This window comes from Hemiscyllium ocellatum, chromosome 27 (genome assembly GCF_020745735.1).
Source record: "Hemiscyllium ocellatum isolate sHemOce1 chromosome 27, sHemOce1.pat.X.cur, whole genome shotgun sequence".
Lineage (NCBI taxonomy): Eukaryota > Metazoa > Chordata > Chondrichthyes > Orectolobiformes > Hemiscylliidae > Hemiscyllium > Hemiscyllium ocellatum.
Window position 1 is genome coordinate 11,778,441 of NC_083427.1, and position 24,334 is coordinate 11,802,774.

Consider the following 24,334-nt stretch of genomic DNA (forward strand, 5'->3'; position numbering starts at 1 on the left):
CAAATCTTAGCAGGACTTATCCACTTAATGGTAAGGTCCCAGGGAGTGTTGCTGAATGAACAGACATTGGAGTGCAGGTTCATAGCTCCTTGAAAGTAGAGTCACAGGTAGATAGGATAGTGAAGAAGGTGTTTGGTATGCTTTCCTTTATTGGTCAGCTTATCGGAAGGATGTTGTGGAAGTTGAAAGGGTTCAGAAAAGATTTACAAGGATATTGCCAGGGTTAGAGGGCTTAAGCTACAGGGAGAGGCTGAACAGGTTGGGGCTGTTTTCTCTGGAGTATCAGTGGCTTAGGGGTGACCTTATCAAAGTTTATAAAATCTTGAGGGGCATGGATAGGGGAAATAGACGAGATCTTTTCCCTGGGGTGGGGTGTCCAGAACTAGAGGGCATAAGTTTAGTGTGAGAGGGGAAAGATATAAAAGAGATCTAAGGGGCAACTTTCTCACGCAGAGGGTGGTACGTGTATGGAATGAGCTGCCAGAGGAAGTGGTGGAGGCTGGTACAATTACAGCATTTAAAAGGAAAAGGTTGAGAGGGATATGGGGCAAGAGCTGGCAAATAGGACTAGATTAATTTAGCATATCTGGTCAGCATGGACGAGTTGGACTGAAGGATCTGTTGCCTTGCAGTACATCTCTATGACTCTAATTGGTGACTTTTTTTTAATATAAAGCAAACTCCCGTTTGCTGTTATGTGTTTCTCATCCCCAGCACTCGGTGTCGTAATGCACAGAGGACGGGGCTCCGCGTCAGTGTCACATGACTACTTGGCTTGTATGCTTTCTCACGAAGAGTTTCGTGAAAGGTATTGTGAAATGTTTGTGCTAATGGACTTGGAAGAGCCTTGTGAAAATACCTCTGCAGTCTGAGGACAAGAAGCTAGGAGTAATCTGTTAATTTAAAAAAAACTTAAAGAATTAAGAGTGAAATTTCTCTGGAATTGACTAAAAGTAAAAGTTAAAAATCTCACAACACCAGGTTATAGTCCAACAGGTTTATTTGAATGCAGTAGCTTTCAGACCACTGCTCCTTCATCAGGTAGCTGTGGAGCAGGATCATAAACACACACTGGACACTGTTGCTGAGCAGTTTGAAACTGGGCTTTGCTGTATTAGACAATAGACAATAGGTGCAGGAGTAGGCCATTCAGCCCTTTGAGCCTGCGCCGCCATTCAATATGATCATGGCTGATCATCCTTAATCAGTATCCTGTTCCTGCCTTATCTCCATAACCTTTGATTCCACTATCCTTGAGAGCTCCATCCAACTCTTTCTTAAATGAATCCAGAGACTGGGCCTCCACTGCCCTCTGGGGCAGAGCATTCCACACAGCCACCACTCTCTGTGTGAAGAGGTTTCTCCTCATCTCTGTCCTAAATGGTCTGCCCTGTATTTTTAAGCTGTGTCCTCTGCTTAATTAAGAACATATTTTCTTTCTTTTTGTTTAAAAAATATGTTTCGATGTTTAAAGAATATCTGCAGATCATGTGAATCTGTTTCAGTGGTTAATCACTATGGTAACCAACTGCAAGAAAATGATACCAGTGCAGGGCTTGGACATGGCCAGTCAGTTGCTCAGGTTGGACAGAGTCAGGAAATTCTGCACATCCTGGGGGAGAGAGGGAAAGGTGGGAGGCACACTGTTACTTTTGGTGCATGAGTGGAGATATCCTGAGGGAGGGAGTCAGCTGTGCAGAAGAGATTCGGGGTGAGGCAGGGTCAGATGTTGGTGAGGATGAGATTGATTGATTGGAGAAGCTGTCACAGGAAATGTGTCACCGAGATAGGGTGAAGGTGAGCTATCAACGAGAAGGTGGTGGCCTCTTCACTGGCAGAGGAGAGAAGGTCATTAATCTTCTTCCTACATTCTGTGCATTCCGTTAAATGGTTGAGACTGCACTGGTTTGGATGGTAACCCAGCTTCTGGTTCCAATAACATCACCTCTGCATCACCCCATCCTCATCAGCAGCATGTCCAAGCCCCTGCCCACAAAGAGAGGCACCAATTTTCCATTGTCTGCCATGTTCAGGGCCAATGTCAGGAACCATGCTGGGCAGCTCCAGACTGACAGCTCTTGTCTGGATGCACAGTATCTTTTTTCAAGATGGTGCTGTTCCCTGGATCTTGGTCAATTCTGGGATATCCAGGACGTTGGGAGTTGTTTTGGAAATGGCACATAGTGTGATGATGCTAGAATGGGTGAGAGGGACACCACAGGGTGGGGTAGGTAATAAACCAGGCGAGTTTTGGAAAACAAGCTGGAAGTGTCGCTATGTGAAACCCTCCGACAAAACTGACAAAACTGACACTTAGCGAAAGAAATTCGTCCCTTGATTCAGCCCTTGGTCTATCATTCTGGGATCTGACTTCTGCAGCGTTACCATTGGATGGGATCCGAAGACTGGCAAGAACGTATTGCAGGCACCAGGTATAGATGCCAATCCAGAGTCATCGGTTGAAGATTCTGATGAATTGCACGGCCGTACTACAGGTCCATTACAAGTCAAAATTCACTTAGACTGTGCTGTTATTTGTGTTAGACTGCTAGTTTTGTTTTGACTTTTCCTGGTATTTTTGGTGGTTTGCTCCAACGCTTTTTTTTCCCACAGGCCCCATTACTTTTATTGCATGATTTTGTATAACATGGCGTTGCATGTGAACACAACAATGGTGGTATAGGAGAACGATATCTGTATTGTCTTTCATTTCCGTCACTCTTAGATTGGTGTAACTCTCTCTACTGTGGATCGGAATCCACGTGCACTCATTACTCTGTTTTCCCTTCACCCCTTTTGATTAGCTCTCTGCTGTTGTTTGATTTCCACTGAATCTTATAATGGATGTGTTCAGTGAAGTTTGTATTTTACTGTCAGTCTGTTGCCTGGTTATAAACATGGTTTCTACTGCTGGCCATCTCCTGACCATGTGCACCTGTCTTTGTAGTTTTACCTTCCACAATATGTTTCAAACGCAGACATTGATTTTCCTGTGTCACAGTCAATGTCTCTTCCTCTTCTGACCTTGCATGGATCATTTGGGAAAAGACATTGTGCAGAATTCAATGTTATCTAGTTTCTGAAAGATACAAACTCTCAATACACTTAGATCATCTCAAATATCATGTCCCTGTGACTCTCACAGCAGGCAAGGCACTGAGCAACATAGCCTTTTTCAAAATCCAAACTATATTCGTCAATATTAGATATGATTCTATGATTGGAAAGCATTTGATAAAAAGTCTTGAGTATTTCTGATGAAGGGCTCTTGCCCGAAACATTGACCCTCTTGCTCCTCGAATGCTGCCTGACCAGCTGTGCTTGTTCAGCGCCATGCTCTTCGACTCTGCTCAGTATTACTCCCACAAGCCATTTCGGATAGTCAGGCTCACACTGTGGCCTACATCTGAGCAGACTGGAAGCTCCATGTATTAATGCACATGGCCCTGTTCTTTTGCAGCCAGAAAGAATATGCACATAGATTATACTTTGATTTAACTCACCAACACAGATTCTGACCATTCTCTGCTTCAGTACACTGGGGAATATCTTGATTGAGTCATACTGTTTGGTTCATATTTGAAGATTGTGAATAGTAACTGTCAGTCATCACCTGACCTCTGCATTCACCATGGCAAGGTCTCGACCAATCAATGTCCAATTACCAACCAATCAGCACTCTCTTCTCACGCAGTACACAATGTTGTTCTCTTCCCCCTGCTTGTTTGAGGTGATGGTAACTTTGTCCAGGTATGGACCAATGTCCAGCAGTAACACGTTTTACATTTTGTAAATGGATTTGGTGTTCGCCTCTCCCTCCCTGCTTATCTTGTCTGAGTTGGAGCTGAATTTGATGATCCACATCACAATAAGCACACCAAGAGGGAGGTGACAGTCAGTCATCTGCTTTACCTGCTGTAATTCCAAGCATTGCACTGAGGGAAAAGGAAAGCATTTCATTTTATGTACTGTCAACGTTCATGTGATTCTGTAACACTGTGTGTAAAACTAAGGTTTCCTGAAAGGGGCGAAACCAGAGTTCAAAGTTATATCAAAAAAGGTCCAATTTCTCCCCACCTCGTCTTTGATATAATTTGAGTGATTGTAAATAGCTTATTGATTGTGGATATTTTTGAGAAATGGCCTTTGCAGTCTCCTACCAATTGTTTTATACCAATATCGACCTTGTGTACTGTATATAAAAATTATGTACACAATTCAGATGTTTATATGGCTTCATTAAAACAGATATTTCCCTAAAACAAAAGTACAAAATGTTGTTCCCCTTTCCATTGGTACTTCTTGTGAATGTTCTAACAAGAGCAAGACGAAAGGCTTTTGTAAAAGGGGATGGCACAGTGGTTAGCACTGCTGCCTCAAAGAGCCAGGGATCCAGGTTCAGTTCCAGCCTCGAGCGACTGTCTGTGTGGAGTTTGCACATTTTCCGTGTCTGTGTGGGTTTCCTCCGGGTGCTCTGGTTTTGTCCCACAGTCCAAAGATGTGCCAGTCAGGTGAATTAGCGATTCTAAATTGCCCGTAGTGTTATAAGCATTAGTCAGGGGAAATGGGACTGGATGGGTTACTCTTCGGAGGGTTGGTGTGGACTGGTTGGGCCGAAGGGCCTGTTTCCGCACTGTCGGGAATCTAATCTAAAATGTGTCTATTTTCAGAATTAATCACTCTTCCTAAATTGCTGCATTCTGTATGTTGAAGGTGCTATCATGATGCTGTTCGCTAAAAGGTACAGATTAAATCCTCAGCGATGGTAAAGTTATGGCAATAAACAGAGAAAGTGAGGACTGCAGATGCTGGAGATCGGAGTTGATGAGTGCGGTGCTGGAAAAGCACAGCCGGTCAGGCAGCATCCGAGGAGCAGGAGAATCAACGATTCAGGCAAAAGCCCTTCATCAGGAATGAGGCTTATTAGCCAAAGGGGTGGTGAGATAAATGGAGGGGGGGGGAGGGGGGGCAGGTAGCTAAGAGTGCAATAGGCAGATGGAGGTGGGGGTGATGGTGAGAGGTCAGAGAGAAGGCTGGAGCCGATAGGTGGGAAGGAAGGTGGACAAGTAAGACAGGTCATGAGGACAGTGCCAAGTTGGAAGGTTGGAACTGGGATAAGGTGGCGGGGGGGGGGGAAGGTGTGGAAGGAGGGGCTATGAGGAAATTGGGGAATCCACATTGCAAAATATGGCCAGGTGAGGACCTCTAATTTGCATTTATGGTCAAAGAGGTCAGTTCTAAAGAATAACATAAAGGAGGAGGAGAATTAGGGAAAAGGTTTCAGCGTCTTTAGCTTCGTTGGGCAGCATAGTGGCTACTGCTGCTACCTCACAGTGCCAGAGACCTGGGTTCGATTCCCACCTCAGACGAATATCTGTGTGGAATTTCATCAATTACAGCAGCAGTGAATGTTGACTTCACAAAACGTTTACTCGTGTGATAGGGGCAACACTCTGATTGAGGGTTATGAAATATAAGCGTTCTGGGAACAATGGACAGATTTGGAACAAGCCATAATGTTCTGAGAAGAAAGAGTAAAGTTGAGATGGGATGAAGGTTAGGTATAATGCAAGAAGCTGAAAATGTGTTGCTGGTTAAAGTGCAGCAGGTCAGGCAGCATCCAAGGAACAGGAAATTCGACGTTTCGGGCATAAGCCCTTCATCCTGATGAAGGGCTTATGCCCGAAACGTCGAATTTCCTGTTCCTTGGATGGTGCCTGACCTGCTGCGCTTTAACCAGCAACACATTTTCAGCTCTGAACTCCAGCATCTGCAGACCTCACTTTTTCCTATAATGCAAGAAGCCAAAGTTCTGCTTTCACATTGAGAAGGGGTTGATGACAGCAAGGGGATAGGGATTTGGGTCTGTTCCTGAGACAGACAACCGTAAAGAGTATCAGGGGCAGCTCAGTGGTTAGCACTGCTGCCTCACAACGCCAGAGTCACAGGTTCGATTCCAGCCTTGGGTGACTGTGTAGAGTTTGCACGTGCTCCACTTTCCTTCCACGATCCGAAGACATGCAGGTTAGGATGAATTGGCCATGCTAAATTGCCCATGGTGTTCAGGGATGTGTGGGTCAGGTGCATTAGTCAGGGGGAAATATCAAGTAATAGGGGTAACAGAGTGGGTCTGGATGGGTATGGATTCTATGAACAAGAGCAACTTGGCAGATGGTGTCAGTAGTTCAGGGGCAACATGATTAGATTAGATTCCCTACAGTGTGGAAACAGGCCCTTCGGCCCAATAAGTCCACACCGACCCTCCGAACAGTAACCCATCCAGACCCATTTCCCTCTCATTAATGCACCTAACACTGTGGGCAATTCAGCATGGCCAATGCACCTGACCTAAACATCTTTGGACTATGGAAGGAAGCCCACAGAGATACGGGGAGAATATGCAAACTCCACACAGACATTCCCCTGAGGTTGGAATCGAACCCGGGTCCTTGGTGCTGTGAGGCAGCGGCGCTAGCCACCGTGCTATCTTCTTTTTTAAACATCCCATCCAAAACCACACGCCCTACCCTTGTAACCCTGCGTTTCCCATGGCTAACCCCACCCACCCTGCACATCCCGGCACACGATGGGCAATTTAGCACGGGACTGAGGGAAGAGGAAGTGGGTCGCGGGGACAAGGTCAGTCCCGATAGTAAATGAAGGGAAATGAGCAAGAACATGGTGAAACACGTGGTTTCACAGTGTGGATAAGGAGCTCATTTCAACACAGTTTGGCTGTGGACAGGAGGATACCAATAGAAGCAACTGATGAGGCTGTCTCAATTAAAGTGCCAAAGACAATCCATCCACTTGTCGTTGGTGTGAGGATGGAGGAGACAGTGAGATGAAGAATCTTCAAAAGTAATGAAGGTGTAGTTAGACATATTAAAAAGACTTGACACTCTGTACCAAAGTTGATATATTTAGCCTTTATCTAGTATATTAACCCCTTTATCAGGGCTGAAGTTCAGTCACATCACCTGACACAGTCCATGATAAACATGGGGTAATCCTGGATGTGATTCACAGCACGATCCAATCACTGCTGCTCCTTGTGGACTCGCTGGTGTCTCAGCAGGTGGGATGAGGTTGTGAATCCTCTCCAACACGTGGAGCAAGTGAACGGTCTCTCCCCAGTGTGAACCAGCTGATGTGTCAGCAGGGTGGAGGTCTGGGTAAATCCCTTGCCACACACAGAGCAGACGAACGGCTTCTCGCCAGTGTGAACCCGCTGGTGTACAGTGAGATGAGCTGATCGCCTGAAGCCAGTCCCACAGTGAGAGCACCTGAAGGGTCTCTCCTCAGTGTGAAGACGTTGATGGCAAATCAGGTCCCCGGAACTTTTGTAGCCCTTTCCACAGTCTGAGCAGGTGAACGGTCTCTCGTCGGTGTGAACCCGTTGGTGTGCCAGCAGGCTGGATAACTGAGTTAGCCCCTTCCCACACGTGGAGCAGGTGAATGGTCTCTCCCCAGTGTGACTGCGTCGATGAGTCTCTAGCTTTGATGGGGATCGGTACCCCTTCCCGCAGTCCCCACACTTCCATGGTTTCTCCCCAGTGTGGCTGCATTTATGTCTCGTTAAGCCAGACGACTGGCTGAAGCCTCGTCCACACACGGAACACAGGTACGGTTTCTCCCCGCTGCGAACGGCGCCTATTCCTTCCATGCTCAAAATCCGACGATATTCAGGTTGGACTAAATCCGGACTCCATCAGATCCGGATGTGGTGTTTGGTTTCGGTTTCCAAACGACAAATCCTCTCCCAACTAACGCCGTGTGAAACTGATCTAAAACAGAGTAAATCGAGTGAGCAAAGACCCACAATGCAAAACATATTGCGGGGGAAAAGCCGAATCTGGTTATTTGCGGGGCCCAAATTAGGAATGCGTGACCACGAAAGCTGCTGGATTGTTAACGGGGAAGCGGTGGTTCTAATACGTTTGAACTGAAGAATGCTTTTGGTCAGATCCGACACACTGTGCTATTTAATGAGATCAGACCTCATGATGTTGGAAGTGGTATATTACCGTAGCTCCATGAATGGCAAACCAAGCCATGACAGACAGCGTTGGAACATGGGGCAAGTTTTCAGGATGGTAACCGGTAATTAGTGGAGTGCCAGAGGGATCAGTACTGGGGGGGCCAATTCACGTTAAGGACTCCAATGAAGAAAGTCAGTGTACCACAGCCAAGTTTGCAGGTGACACAAAAATTAGTTGGGCAAGTAAGTGCTAAGGGTGACACAAAAAGTCCCCAGTGCAACATAACCAAGTCAGTTTAGCAGACAAAGTCTTGCCGTATGCAATATAATGTGGGAAAATGTGAGGTTTTGAAATTCGACAGAAACAATCGAGATGAATGTTACTTCAACAGAGAAAGTCTGCAGAAAGCTGTGGAATAAAAGCAATTTAGGAGGACTTGTTCGTGAATCACAAAAAAAAATCTACATTCAGTAGGTAACAGGGAAGTCAATGGGAGGTGAGCATAAAAGTATACAGCTTTTGGTATGACGATGCAAGGCACTCGTCAAACCGCAGTTGGAATACCGTGAAGAGTTTGGTGCCTCTTTTCTCAGGCAAGATATACTGGCATCGGAGGTCATCAAGGGAAGGTTCATTCGGCCGACACCGGGTTTGGAGGAAGTGAGGACTGCTGACGCTGGAGATTAGAGTCGAGAGCATGGTGCTGGAAAAGCACAGCAGGTTCAGGCAGCATCCGAGCAGCAGGAAAGTCGATGTTTCGGGTAAAGGTCCTTCCTGGGCTCTTGCCCAAGATGTTGATTCTCCTGCTCCTCGGATGCTGCCTGACCCTGCTGTGCTTTTCCAGCACCACACTCTTGACCAGGTATGGAGGGTCTATCTTACAACAAGAGGTTGAGTAAAGTGGCCCCGTATTCACTGGATTATCAACCAATGATAGGCAGCCTTATTGACAGCTACGAGATTCTTAGGGGACTTGACAGGTTAGACATGGCAGAAAAAAATAGAGTTGAGGGTTATCAGACAGGACATGATCACATTGATGGCTGTAGCAGAACAGATGAACATCGACTCCTACATCTTGTGATTGCAAAACAGACAAATGGTTCACTGACGTTCTTCAGCGGGGGGAAGCCTACAAACCACTCACAGCCTACACAATGCTTTGACCTCAACAGGAGGTGATAGAGATAGAGAAGGCAGACAGTGAAGGAGAGAGATATTGTGTGGGTCTAAATAAACATTGACAGTACCTCCCCAAACTTCCAACTCCAACATCTAGAAGGACTGGTATAGCAGATGTCTATGAACACCATCAACTTCCAGTCACACACTGTCCTGACCTGTCTAACATCAGGTACTGGGGGAGCAGAAATTTCTTCCTTTCAAATATTTGCAAAGATTGCAGCCATTCTTCCCCACTCCCTGTTACAAACTCCATTCATTCCATCTCTCTCCCGATAACTGTCTGAAGCTGAACCAGACTGTTCACAATGGAGAATATTTTGCCCCAAGTTAAGCTTCTAACCATCTATCTCCATTATCAGCAGGATTTTGGGCGGCACAGTAGCTCAGTGGTTAGCACTGCTGCCTCACAGCACCAGGTTCAATTCCCGCCTTGGGTGACTGTGTGGAGTTTGCACATTCTCCCCGCGTCTGCATGGGTTTCCTCCGGGTGCTCCGGTTTCCTCCCACAGGCCAAAGATGTGCAGGCATGGGGTGAATTGGCCTTGCGAAATCGTCCAGAGTGTTCGGTGCATTAGCCAGAGGGAAATGGGACTGGGTGGGTTACTCTTCAGAGGGTCGGTGTGGACTTGTTGGGCTGAAGGGCCTGTTTCCACACTGTAGATAGTCTAATCTAAGATGGCCCAATTCCACTTCAGGAACATCACCTGACTTCCCCCTCCCGCCCGTCTCTCAGCTCATCTGCTGTGATACCCTTGAGTCCCTTGATATCTCTAGATGTATCTATACTAATATCCAGCCGGCCAGCTATTAATCACTCCACTAGAAGTCTTGTTCCCTCTGTTGTCAAGGCCACAAGTTCTGAATTCTTCACGTTAAACCTCCCTATTTGTCTACCTCACTTTCCCCCTTTAAAACGTTCCTTCATACCTTGTTATAATACTAAATGTTTGGTCACTTGCCCTAACTATGTGGCCCGGTGTCGGACATTACCATCTAACATTTTTGTGAACTGCCTTGAAACATTATAAAGTCATAGATCTTTACAGAGTGGAAACAGGCCCTTCGGCCTAACGTGTCTATGCTGCCCACTTTTCACAATTCATCCAATCCCATTCACCTTCATTTGGTCCATATCCCTCCATCCCTACTCCATCACCTACCTGCCCAAATGTCTCTCAAATGTGAACATTTATTTGCCCACACCACCACGTCTGAGCCCATTCCAGACAATCACCATTTTCTGTGTGGAAAAAAAAAGCCCCTCTGGACCCTTTTGTATCTCTCCCTCTCAACTTAAACCGATGCCCTCCAGTTTTAGACTGCCCTCCTTGGGGAAAAGCTGTTGGCTGAGCACTTTATCTATGCCTCGAATAATTTTGTAGACCTCAATAAGGTCGCCTCTTTGTCTCCTCGCTCCAGGGAAAACAGTCCCAGCCTATCCAGCTTCTCATATAAGTCAAACCCTCCAGTTCAGGTCACATCCTCGTACATCTGTTCTGCACTCTTTCTAATTTAATAATATCCTTCCTATAGTAGGGTGACCTAGCTCCTTGAAAGTGGAGTTGCAGATAGATAGGATAGTGAAGACAGTGTTTGGTCAGAGTATTGAGTACAGGAGTTGGGAGGTCATATTGCAGCTGTACAGGACATTGGTTCGGCCACTTTTGGAATATTGTGTGTAATTCTGGTCTCCTTCCTATCAGAAAGATGTTGTGAAACTTGAAAGGGTTCAGAAAAGATTCACAAGGATGTTGCCAGGGTTGGAGGATTTTAACTATGGGGAGAGGCTGAATAGGCTGGGGCGGTTTTCCCTGGAGCTTCGGAGACTGAGGGGTGACCTTATAGAGGTTTATACAATTATGAGGGGCATGGATAGGGTAAATAGGCAAAATCTTTTTCCCTGGGGTCGGGGAGTCCAGAATTAGAGGGCATAGGTTTAGGGTGAGAGGGGAAAGATATAAAAGAGACCTAAGGGGCAACTTTTTGATGCAGAGGGTGGTACGTGTATGGAATGAGCTGCCAGAGGAAGTGGATGCTGGTACAATTGCAATTTTAAGAGACATCTGGATGGGTATATGAATAGGAAGGGTTTGCAGGGATATGGGCCGGGTGCAGGCAGGTGGGACTAGATTGGGTTGGGATATCTGGTCAGCATGGACCGAAGGGTCTGTTTCCGTGCTGTACATCTCTATGACTCTATGACCAGAACCGCACACAAGACTCCAAAACGTGACCTTACCAACCTCTTGCACAGTTGCAACAAGACGTCCCAACTCCGATGCTCAATGCTCTGCCCAATGAAAACACGCATGCTGAAGGCCTTCTCCAGCATCCTGTCTACCTGTGACTCCACTTAAAGGAACAATGAGCTTGTACCCCGAGATCTCTTTGTTCCATGACATTCCCCAGGTCTGGCCATTGACTGGGTAAGTCCTGCCCTGGTCTGATCTAACAAAATGCAATACAATGCATTTATCAAAATTAAATTCCATCTGCCATTCCTCAACCCACTTGCCCAATTTACCAAGCTCATTGTATTCCCAGATAACCTTCTGCATGATCCACTATACCACTGATCTTAGTGTCATCCACCAATGTACTAACCATACCCCCTAAATTCACATCTAAATCACTTGTAGAAATTGCGAAGAACAGCGGACGCAGCTGGTCACAGGTCTCCAGTTTGAAAACCAACCCTCTACCACCACTTTCTGTCTTCGAGCTTCAAGCCAATTTTATATCCAAATGGCCAGCTCTGCTGGAATCCTGAGAGATTTAACCGTAGTCAACAACACACCAAACGATTCCCTGTCAAACACCTTGTTAATGCCCATGTAGACAATGTTCTACCGCACTACCATCATCTACTGTCTTGGTCATGCATTAAAAAAAAATTCCATCAAATTTGTGAGAAACAATTTCCCACACACAAAGCAAAGGTGACGATCCCAAATGAGTCCTTGGCTCTCCAAATGCCTGCAGATCATGTCTCTCAGAAACCCTTCTCACAACGTGGCCACCACAGATGTTAGGCTCAACGGTGTAGCTCTCGCTGCAGCCTATCTTAAACAATAGCACAACATTAGCCAACCTCCAATCTTTGGGCACTTCACCCATGTTACAAATATCTCCACCATGGACTCCGCAATTTCATCCCTACCGTCCCTCACAGTCCTGGGATACACTTCATCAGGTCCCAAGGAGTTAGCTGCCTTGAATTTTTGTTGTATTTGAACATGTGACATTTGGACATTCCTAAATCATCAACTTATGAATAATTCAGCGTCTCTTATCTATCAGCATGAGAGGAAGGTACAACACATTGGACAAAAAAACTTTGGAAGGAGTAACAGGAATGCAAAGTACTGGGCTAATGCTAAGATTCTTGGTAGTGTAGATTAACAGAGAAATCTCGGTGTCCAGGTATAGATCACTGAAAGTTGCCACGCAGGTCGATAGGGTTGTTAAGAAGGAATACAGTGTGTTAGCTTTTATAGATAGAGGGATTGAGTTTCACAGCCATGAGGTCACGCTGCGGCTGTACAAAACCCTGGTGCGGCCACACTTGGAATATTGTGTACAGTTCTGGTTACTGCATTATAGGAAGGATGTAAAAGCTTCAGAAAGGGTTCAGAGGAGATTTACCAGGATATTGCCTGGAATGGAGGGAAGGTCTTACGAGGAAAGGCCGAGGGACTTGAGGCTGTTTTCGTTAGAAAGAAGAAGGTTGAGGGGCGACTTCTTTGAGACATACAAGATAATCAGAGGGTTAGATAGGGTGGACAGGGAGAACCTTTTTCCTTAGATGGTGATGGCTAGCATGAGGGGACACAGCTTTAAATGGAGAGGTAACAGACATAGGACAGATATTCGAGGTAGTTCTTTACTCAGAGAATAGTCGGGCGTGGAACATGCTGCCTGCAACAGTAGTAGACTCGCAGACTTTAAGGGCATTTAAATGGTCACTGGATAGACATATGGATGAGAATGGAATAGTGTAGGTTAGATGGGCTTCAGATTGGTTTCACAGGTCGGTGCAACATTGAGGGTCAAAGGGCCTGTACTGCGCTGGAATGTTCTATATTCTAAAACAATGAGTGGTCTGGATTGATTCAGCAGGGAGAAACTATTCTGATTTGTAAAAGGATCAACAACAGATTTAAAGTGATTTGCAAATCTGATGCCAAAATAAAGGTAGCGTAGAATTTGATTATTAATTTAAGTAGTAGAAGACAAATGGACTATAGTGCAGGAAAGAAGCCTTTCCTGACTGTGAAAGATCATATTGATCTCTGTTATCTGTAAGAATAATAGCGTAGTTATGGTAGGGGATTTTAACTTTCCAAACATCGATTGGGACTGCCATAGTGTTAAGGGTTTAGACAGAGAGGAATTTGTTAAACGTGTACAAGAATTTTTTCTGATTAAGTACGTGGATGCACCTACTGAAGAAGATGCAAAACTTGACCTAATCTTGGGGAATAAGGCAAGGCAGGTGACTGAGGTGTCAGTGGGGGAGCATTTTGGGGCCAGCGACCATAATTCTATTAGTTTTAACATAGTGATGGAAAAGGATAGACCAGATCTAAAAGTTAAAGTTCTAAACTGGAGAATGGCCAATTTCGATGGTATTAGGCAAGAACTTTCACAAGCTGATTGGGGGCAGATGTTCGCAGGTAAAGGGACGGCTGGAAAATGGGAAGCCTTCAGGAATGAGTTAACGAGTGTCCAGAGAAAGTACGTTCCTGTCAGGGTGAAAGAAAAGGCAGGGAGGTATAGGGAATGCTGGATGCCTAAAGAAATTGAGGGTTTGGTTAAGAAAAAGAAGGAAGCATATGTAAGGTATAGACAGGATAGATCGAGTGAATCCTTATAAGAGTATATAAAGGCAGTAGGATCATACTTGAGAGGGAAATCAGGAGGGCACAAAGGAGACATGGATAGCTTTGGCAAATAGAGTTAAGGAGAATCCAAAGGGTTTTTACAAATACATTAAGGACAAAATGGTAACTAGGAAGAGAATAGGGCCCCTCAACGATCAGCAAGGCAGCCTTCGTGTGGAGCCGCAGACAATATGGGAGATACTAAACGGGTATATTGCATCAGTATTTACTGTGGTAAAGGATATGGAAGATATAGAATGTGAGGAAATAGATGGTTACATCTTGAAAAATGTCCATATTACAGAGGAGGAAGTGCTGGATGTCTTGAAATGCATAAAAGTGGTAAATCTGGGAAATCTCCAGGACCTGATCAGGTGTACCCTAGAACTCTGTTAGTCTCACTAACTTGATTGAGTTTTTCGAAGAAGTAACAAAGAGGACTGATGAGGGCAGAGTGGTAGATGTGATCTACATGACCTTCAGTAAGGCATTCGACAAGGTTCCTCATGGGAGACTGATTAGCAAGGTTAGATCTCACAGAATACAGGGAGAACTAACCATTTGGATATAGAACTGGCAGAGGGTGGTGGTGAAGGGTTGTTTTTCAGACTGGAGGCCTGTGACCAGTGGAGTGCCACAAGGATCGGTGCTGGGTCCTCCACTTTTTGTCATTTATATAAATGATTTGGATGTGAGCGTAAGAGGTGTAGTTAGCAAGTTTGCAGATGACACCAAAATTGGAGGTGTAGTGGACAGCGAAGAGGGTTACCTCTGATCACAACAGGATATTGATCAGATGGGCCAATGGGCTGAGATCTGGCAGATGGAGTTTAATTCAGATAAATGCGAGGTGCTGCATTTTGGGAAAGCAAATATTAGCAGGACTTATACACTTAATGGTAAGGTCCTGGGGAGTGTTGCTGAACAAAGAGACCTGCAGGTTCATACCCCCTTGAAAGTGGAGGTGCAAGTAGATAAGATAGTGAAGGCAGCGTTTGGTATGCTTTCCTTTATTGGTCAGAGTATTGAGTACAGGAGTTGGGAGGTCATGTTGCGGCTCTATAGGAAATTGGTTAGGACACTGTTGGAATATTGCATGCAATTCTGGTCTCCTTCCTATTGCAAAGATGTTGTGAAACTTGAAAGGGTTCAGAAAAGATTTACAAAAATGTTGCCAGGTTTGGAGGATTTGAGCTACAGGGAAAGCCTGAATAGGGGGCTGTTTTCCCTGGAGTGTCGGAGGCTGAAGGGTGACATTATAGAGGTTTACAAAATCATGGAGGGCATGGATAGGATAAACAGACAGTCTATTCCCTGGGGTGAGGGAGTCTAGAATTAGAGGGTGTGGGTTTAGGGTGAGAGGAGAAAGATATAAAAGAGACCTAAGGGGCAACTTTTTCACACAGAGGGTGGTACGTGTATGGAATGAGCTGCCAGAGGAAGTGGTGAAGGCTGGTACAATTGCAACATTTGAAAGGTATCTGGATGGGTATATGAATAAAAAGGGTTTGGAGGGATATGGGCCGGGTGCTGACAGGTTGGACTGGATTGGGTTGGGACATCTGGTCAGCATGGACGAGTTGGACTGAATAGTCTGTTTCCCTGCTGTACATCACTATGACTCTACGAGCTTGAAAGGCAACAATGGAAGCCTCACTTAGACACTGTCAGCAGAAGTCTCAGTGAAATACCAAAGAGAGATGAAACACATGCATTATTAGAGACAGAGGAAGTTAATTCAATGGCTGAAAGATGATCGGGGAGGAGGCACAAGCAAACAGAGGGTCATGGATTCAGATCGACAGTGAAGGAACAACTCCAACCCTTCAGCCACAGAATTTCTCAGAGAACAGGAGCACAGGTAAATGGGAGAAACCTCAAAAGTGATGATGAATGCTCATAAATATTGATCACATAAATAATCCCACAGTATTCAATATTAAAATCTCCTGCTGGGGCCTGCAGTTGGAAAGATATCAGAAACACCGAACTCAGAGAAAAATCTTCCCGTTGAGGAAATCCCCACTAGTGGGTGATGTCACTGCGCGATGACATCACACACAGGGTCTGTCCAAATCAGGAACCACCGCACACCGTGTGGGATTGGAGGGGCACAGAGATGGGGTAAAACAGGTTTGCCACAAAAGTTCATGAAATGAGGGATTTCAGTTGCAGATTAACATACAGTAGTTTTGTTTTGGATTCCATACAGCATGGAAACAGGCTCTTCGGCCCAACAACTCCACACTGACCCTCTGAAGAGCAACCCACCCAGAACCATTCCCATACATTTGCCCCGATTAATGCACCTAACACTACGGGCAATTTAGCATGGCCAATTCACCTGACCTGCACATCTTTGGACTGTGGGAGGAAACCGGAGCACCCGGAGGAAACCCACGCAGACACAGACAGTCGCCCCGAGTCGGGAATTGCACCTGAGTCCCTGGCGCTGTGAGACAGCAGTGCTAACCACTGAGCCACCATGGCGCCCCCAACTTTGAAAAAGTTATTCCTGTTGGTTGGTCATAATAAAACGGGAAGGGGCACGGATTGAAAATTCGGGGAACCAGCCACAGGGAAGGCATGAGGAAAGGTTTTATGCAGCACTTGCTTATGATCTGGAATTCAACACTTACTTGCAAAGGCCGACGGTGGAATCGCTTGCTTCTTGTCAGGTTTTTATGAGATGCTTAGTTTCTGTTTCTTGTCCGCAAGTAATTTCCTGCGAAGGAATTTTGCAACATCCATCACTGTCAGTCCAGATTAAAAAAAAATCAGAAAAGACAATCATTTCGTCTGGTTCGAATTTGTTGTGATTAAGTCTCCCCTCTCCTAATTCCCAATCAAAGCATGCTCCCCGTTGTTGTTGGAAATTACTCGATTCAAGCAATAACATCGAGTCACAATACAGTAGAACCCCGATTAACTAAATATGAGTTATCGGAATTTTGGATGATCCAAACAAGGTATCAAGGTCCCATTAAAAACGGGACATAAAAAGAAGTAAGTGAATTCGGATTACCTACACTGAAGAACATGTGAAAACGCTGGCAAAACAAAGAACACAAGCACCTCAAGCAACAGCGACTGGATTTTTATTTACGTGAGCCCTTTGTAAGAGTATGTGCTTTATTCCCGTTACTTTACCGGCTGTTCACGGACACATGGCAGAGGAAGTAAATGCATGCACGAGGTGGTGCTTCTATCTCCCTATTGCGACACTGAGTTTAGCGGAAACTCACAAGTGCTCTTGTGGTTGCAGAAGCTGTTCGGGATCTTGTTTAATGCTGGAATGTCATATATTTATGCGATGGGCAAGGGTTTAGTCCTTCTCAGTTTAACCTGCAATTTGCAGAAAGCCTTTTGTTTAAATAGCAGACTCATCAAAATTATAGATTTAAATAAACTCTCCGGCCGAGCACAGCGTTAGATCAGTGTGGCTTCGTTTGTTTGAAGTCAAATCAGTTTTCCGAATAATCAATTATCAGAACGAAACACCGCCCGCCCATATCGATTGGGTAATCGAGGTTCCTCTGTTGTGAGTGTTGTGTGATTTTTAACTTTGTACAACCCGGTCCATACCAGCATCTCCACTCTGTAGTGAGTTTCTGCCCTGGTCTGCATGAGACTGAAAATGTGTTGCTGGAAACACGCAGCAGGTCAGGCAGCATTCAAGGAACAGGACGTTTCGGGCATAAGCCCTTCATCAGGAATGAGGAAAGTCTGTCCAGCAGGCTAAGATAAAAGGTAGGGAGGAGGGGCGATGGAGATGTGGTAGGTGGAAGGAGGTCAAGGGGAGGGTGATAGGCCGGAGTGGGGGTGGGGGCGGAGAGGTCAGGAAGAAGATTGCAGGTTAGGAGGGCGGTGCTGAGTTCAAGGGAATAGACTGAGACAAGGTGGGGGGAGGGGAAATGAGGAAACTGGAGAAATCTGAGTTCATCCCTTGTGGTTGGAGGGTTCCCAGGCGGAAGATGAGGCGCTCTTCCTCCAACCGTCGTGTTGTTATGTTCTGGCGATGGAGGAGTCCAAGGACCTACATGTCCTTGGTGGAGTGGGAGGGAGAGTTAAAGTGTTGAGCCACGGGGCGGTTGGGTTGGTTGGTGCGGGCGTCCCAGAGGTGTTCTCTGAAATGTTCTGCAAGTGGGCGGCCTGTCTCCCCAATATGGAGGAGGCCACAACGGGTGCAGCGGATGCAATAGATGATGTGTGTGGAGGTGCAGGTGAATTTGTGGCGGATATGGAAGGATCCCTTGGGGCCTTGGAGGGAAGTGAGTGTGGAGGTGTGGGCGCAAGTTTTGCATTTCCTGCGGTTGCAGGGGAAGGTGCCGGGAGTGGAGGTTGGGTTGGTGGGGGGGTGTGGACCTGACAAGGGAGTCATGGAGGGAGTGGTCTTTTCGGAACGCTGATAGAGGAGGGGAGGGAAATGTATCACTGGTGGTGGGGTCCGTTTGGAGGTGGCGGATGATACGCTGTGTACGGGGGTTGGTGGAGTGGTAGGTGAGAACCAGTAGGGTTCTGCATGAGAGTGAACAGGAGCACAGACCTTAAGGCTTATGGGTGCAGGAGGCCACCCTCTTTGCTTTTGTAATGCCCTTTGCTTCATCAGTAAGATATCACATGGGAAGGGCTGCTGCAGCCTGATGGACAAGTTGTCTCCATCCTGAACAATGGGCAGCAAGCTCCGCCCACTCCTTCCTCTACCACGATGGCTGCCGCGCATGCGCCCTGGCCGAGGAAGCTATTCCCTCACCAAAGATGGCGGCCGCGCATGCGCCCTCGCGGAAGACGGCTGTCCCCTCACCAAAGATGGCGGCCGCGCGTGCGCTCTCGCTGAAGACGGCTGTCCCCTCACCAAAGATGGCGGCCGCGCGTGCGCCCTCGCGGAAGACGGCTGTTCCCTCACCAAAGATGGCGGGCGGGAGCGCGCCCGCTCGGAGGCCTAGACGTCGCCAAAGCCTCCGGTTAACGGTCGGCCTTCAACTCCGTGCGCGCAGGGAACAGAAACCCGCTCTGCTGGGCTCGCGCCGCGCAGGGGATGCCTCCCCTCCCCCACCCCGGACCCAACCGTCCCGCAGCACCGCCTCATTCTCACCGAGGTCTGAGCGAAAACGAATGGACGTCCGTCCGCCGCGAGGAGCGGTTCCCGCGCATGCGCCGTGCCGGTGGGCTACTACGCCTGCGCGGTGCTCTCCAGTTTGTGGACAAGGGTCCCTCACCGCGGGGCATGCTGGGGATTCAGTTCAGAATGGCCAAGGCAACACCACCCACCAATAACAACAACAACACAACATTATATAAAAATACTTATATGGAGCAGGAGGAGGCCACATGGCCCTACTCCGCCGCCCAACATGATCACGGCTGATCTTTTCCTGGCCTCAACTCCACTCACCCGCCCTCTCGCCATAACCACGAATTCCTTGACTGTTCCAAAATAAAAGTCTCTCTTAGCCTTTGAAGCATCTCCTGAAGTTGCATCAACTACTTCACTGCGCAGGGAATCCCCACCCTGTGGGTGAATGTGTTCCTTCTCAATTCAGTCCAAAATCTGCTCCCCCTAATTTTGGGGCTGTGCCCTCGTTTCACCCACCGGCCAGTTCAGATTAGATTACTTACAAGTAATGTAAGTAATTTGAGCTACAGGTAACGTAGCCCAACAAGTCCACACCGACCTGCCGAAGCCCAACCCACCCATACCCCTACATTTACCCCTTACCCACACAGACACGGGGAGAACGTGCAAACTCCACACAGCCAGTCGCCTGAGTCGGGAATTGAACCCGGGTCTCAGGCGCTGTGAGACAGCAGTGCTAACCACTGTGCCACCGTGCCGCCACTGCAAAGACCTGCAGATCTTTGGATTGTGAGAGGAAATTGGAGCACCGGGAGGAAACCCACGCAGACACAGTGAGTATGTGCAAACTCCAGACAGACAGTCGCCCGAGCCAAAAACCGAAGCCATGTCCTGCCATTGTGAGGCAGCAGTGCTAACCACCTAGCCCAGCGCAATCTCTGGAATCAATGTAGTAAACCTCTTCTGTGAAGATCTATGACCCCTCAAGAGGGGCCTCTAGGTTCGAGATCACTCAAAAGAATCAACGAATACGGTCTGTTCAAAAAGCAAGGGTTATTACTTTATTGAATTAAGGCACCTTGACGCAATTCTATCCAGCAACCCAGAGGTTAAGGCTTCTGTGTTCCGTGGTGAAGTTGCGCAATTACATTTGAAAATTACACATTATTTATATGTTTTTTTTAGGAGATAGTACAGTATTAATTACAAGAAAGACAAATCACATAGAATAAGGTGACACGAGTTACAGCAGGTTAATCTAATGATATTTCCTGGGAAAGGGTTCTTATTTACAAGAAAAGTCCAATCAACTATAATATTGGCCAACATGATTGACAACAGGCTAATCCAATTTTATTCCTTGGAAAATAAATCTTATTTATGTAAATTGTAATGCCATATATCAGTTCAAGGTTAGTTTGAATGGTTAATTAATGTGTCAGTATTCATTTTATGAAAACTCTATTGTCCTCTTATCTTTGACTTTCGGCTTAATTCTGCAAATCAGCAGTACAGGTTCACAGGATTGAACCAGTATTCTCAGCCATTTTTTTGGCATTATTTTAAATTGAAAAACTGTTTTTGTGATTAATAAAAACCTACCTATACCTGTTACCTAAGTTCAAAATTTAGATCCTCATCTGCATCCCTTCCAGTGCCAGTACACTCCTTTCTCAAGTAAGGAGACCAAAAACCTCCTGCAACACTTCACATCTGCGTGAACATTTACCACCTTAAACAGTCAGTGTTTGTGACCCTAGTGTGGAACACTGTGCTGTAGTTTCTGGTGCATTGAAAAACGAGGAGGTGTTCTTTTTTCTAGCAGAACTCAGCGAATCTGTTTAATTATTCATCACTTTGCAAGTCATCCTTCCTGACGTCTGTTGCTCCATATGAATCATAGAGTCAGAGAGATGTACAGCACAAAAACAGACCTTTTGTTCCAAACCATCCATGCTGACCAGATATCCCAACCCAATCTCGTCCCACCTGCCAGCACCCGGCCCATATCCCTCCAAACCCTTCCTATTCATATATCCATCCAAATGCCTCTTAAATGTTGCAATTGCACCAGCCTCCACCACTTCCTCTGGCAGCTCATTCCACGCACGTATGACCCTCTGTGTGAAAACGTTGCCTCTTAGATCTGTTTTATATCTTTCCCCTCTCACCCTAAACCTGTGCTCTCTAGTTCTGGACTTCCCTTACCCCAGGGAAAAGATTTTGTCTCTATTCCCTACCCACGCTCCTCATGATTTTGTAAACATGTATAAGGTCGTCCCTCAGCCTCCAACGCTCCAGGGAAAACAGCCCCCAGCCTATTCAGCCTCTCCCTGTAGCTCAAATTCGTTGCAAATAAACCTGTTGGACTATAACCTGTGAGTTCTGAATAGGTCTGTCACACATGGCCAACCTAAACAATAGTTTCACCTCGGTTCTCTGAGGAAACAGTGACAAGGCAAACACTGCAAGGTGAGCGGGAAAAGGGAGTGCACTGAGACTGGTTCAGTTGTTGCTGCCATGTGCCAACTCAGAGACGATGAGTTGAACAGTCACTGGTCCTGTTGGAACCAGGGCAATTTTAATGGTGCAACTGGAACAGAGTTCCGTGAGCAAGTAGTGAAGGTGACCAATTGCATAAGGCAGGGATTAATGTTTGAAGGTGAGAAAAAGTTTCACTCACTCAGTGATTCTGCCAATGCTGCTCAGACATTTAGTGAGTAGGATAGAAATCATCCTGAGTTTTCCTGAGCTTGGGTCAGTGCTTTTGAAGGTTTGGAGTTGAGAGTTTGTTGCTGGAAAAGCACAGCAGATCAGGAAGCATCCGAGGAGCAGGAGAGTTGACGTTTCAGGCAGGAGCCTTTCATCAGGAATGTGACTGGGAGCCTTGAGGGCAGAGAGATAAATGGGAGGGGGTGGGGCTAGGGGAAGGTAGCTGAGAGAGTGATAGGTGGATGGAGGTGGGGGCAATGGTGATAGGTCAGAGGGGAGGGTGGAGTGGATAGGTGGGAAGGAAGATTGACAGGTCATGAGGGTGGTGCTGAGCTAGAAGTTTGGAACTGGTATAAGGCGGGGAGAGAAGAAATGGGGAAACTGGTGAAAACAACATTGATGCCATTGGGCTGGAGGGTCCTGAGGTGGAAGATGAGGCGTTCTTCCTCCATGCGTCAGGTACTTAGTGTTTGGCGATGGAGGAAGCCCAGGACCTGCGTGTCGTTGGCAGAGTGGGAGGGAGAGTTGAAGTGGTTAGCCCCTGGGCAGTGGGGTTGGTTGTTGTGGGTGTCCCAGAGATTTTCTCTGAAGAGGTTTAGCCAGCTTTGGAGGACCTTTTGTCCATGGATGGGCAGGAAACCTCTGATTGAAGCTGCAATGGCTGCTTTCTGCTGGCAGCGGGGAATTGGAGAGCGTTGGATAAAATCCCACTGCTTGTCCCGGTCTCACTCCCCGTGAAGCCCTGGAAGAGAGAATCATCAGACAGAAGTGTTCATTGTTCCTTGAAAGTGGAGTCACAGGTGAATAGGATCGTGAAGAAGGTGTTTGGTATGCTTTCTTTTATTGCACAGAGTACTGAGTACAGTAGTTGGGAGATTGGGTGCAGCAGTACAGGACATTGGTTTGGCCACCTTTGGAATATTGTGCACAATTCTGGTTTCCCTCCTATCAGAAGGATGCTGTGAAATTTGAAAGGGTTCAGAAAGGATTTCCAAGGGTGTTGCCAGTTCTGGTGGATTTGAGCGACAGGAAGAGGCTGAATAGGCTGGGGCTGTTTTCCCTGGAGTGTTGGAGGCTGAGGGATGCAGCAGTTTCTTCCCCCAAGCCATCAGGCTCCTCAACATAGTATAATGGACTCTTTCCAATCTGTAATTCTTTGGTATTGCTGCTAGAAAAATGTCTATGATTCATTATTCTTCTGTTACACTGTAACTTGAATGTTTTGCACTTCTTATGCACTTTATATGACGTACGATTGTGGCACCCTCAGTCCTGGAGGAACACCGTCTCATTTTTAACCGTAGCAGTTGTATCTGGCAGAAATGTCAAATCTAAAAGGTACCCTCCTCTATTCTGTAGAGGTTTATAAAATCATGAGGGGCATGGATTCGGTAAATGGGCAAGATTTTTTTCCCTGGGCTGGGGGAGTTCAGAAATAGAGGGCATAGCTTTAGCGTGAGGTGGGGCAACTTTTTTCATACAGAGGATGGTGAATGGACAGAATGAGCTGGCAGAGGAAGTGGTGGAGGCTGGTACTAATAGAGCATCAAAAAGTCCTCTGGATGGGTATATGAATAGGAAGGATATGGCGCAGGTGCTGACAAATGTGACAGGATTAGGTTCGGATATCTAGTCAACATGGACAAGTTGGACCTCAGGTTTCTATGCTGTACATCTCTATGACTCTTCATGAATTGAGTGTAGAGATTCTGGTGAAGTCTCTTCCTCCAGTGAGTTGTTAAATTGTCCACTTTCATCCATGACTGGATGTGAGAGGACTGCAGAGCTTCGATCTGTTGATTGTGGGATGGCTTTGTGTGGTTTAGCACTTGCGGCTTATGCTGTTTTGACATGCAAGCAGCCCTGCTTGGTAGTTTCATCATATGGACAGCTCATTTTTAGGTACATTCGCTGCAGCATCTGGCATGCCTTTCTGCGCTATCCATTGAACCAAGGTTGATCTCCTGTCCGGATGAGAAACGTTGAGTGGGGAATATGTCAGGCAATCAGGTTGCAGATTGTGCTGGAGAACAGTTCTGCTGCTGTTGATGACCCACAGAGTCTGATGGATACCCAGTCTTAAGTTGCGAGATCTGGTTGAAGTCTTTTCTGTTTCGCAGGGTCAAGCTTTCTTGGACTCTCCATGTGGACGCACTGGTTACAAAGGCCCAACAACATCTCTTCTTCCTCAGACAGCTGAGGAAATTTGCCATGATGGTGAATACCCTTGCCAACTTTTATAGGTGTGCCATCGAGAACTTCTGTCTGGATGTATCACTCCCTGGTATGGCAACAGTACCATTCAAGATCAGGGACGGTTACAGAGAGCGGTGAACTCAGCCCGGACAATCACAAAGACCAACCTCCCATCGAGAGAATCCATCTACCAGGCCCGCTGTCAAGGAAAGGCCGCCAGCATTCTCAAAGATCCATCCCACCCTGGCAATGTTTTTCTACAACCTCTACCATTGAGGAGAAGGTACAGAAACTGAACA

At 46.5% G+C, this 24,334-nt stretch overlaps 1 protein-coding gene across 3 annotated transcripts; it reads right to left on the reverse strand.

Moving 5' to 3' along the window:
• Nucleotides 1-6,846: 6,846 nt before the first annotated feature.
• Nucleotides 6,847-19,198, reverse strand: LOC132828612 (zinc finger protein 239-like). 3 transcript variants are annotated; one of them, XM_060845667.1, is made up of 3 exons: nt 19,146-19,198; nt 16,690-16,775; nt 6,847-7,787 (listed from the first exon to the last, which is right to left on the reverse strand). In XM_060845667.1, exon 3 carries the CDS (start codon nt 7,664-7,666, stop codon nt 7,040-7,042), a length of 627 nt encoding a protein of 208 aa, XP_060701650.1. In that variant the 5' UTR covers nt 7,667-7,787; nt 16,690-16,775; nt 19,146-19,198; the 3' UTR covers nt 6,847-7,039. The 3 variants fall into 3 exon arrangements, with proteins under 3 accessions (XP_060701650.1, XP_060701649.1, XP_060701651.1); XM_060845666.1 differs by having other exon boundaries at nt 16,690-16,803; XM_060845668.1 differs by lacking the exon at nt 19,146-19,198 and adding an exon at nt 17,296-17,316.
• Between the last annotated feature and the right edge of the window lie 5,136 nt (nt 19,199-24,334).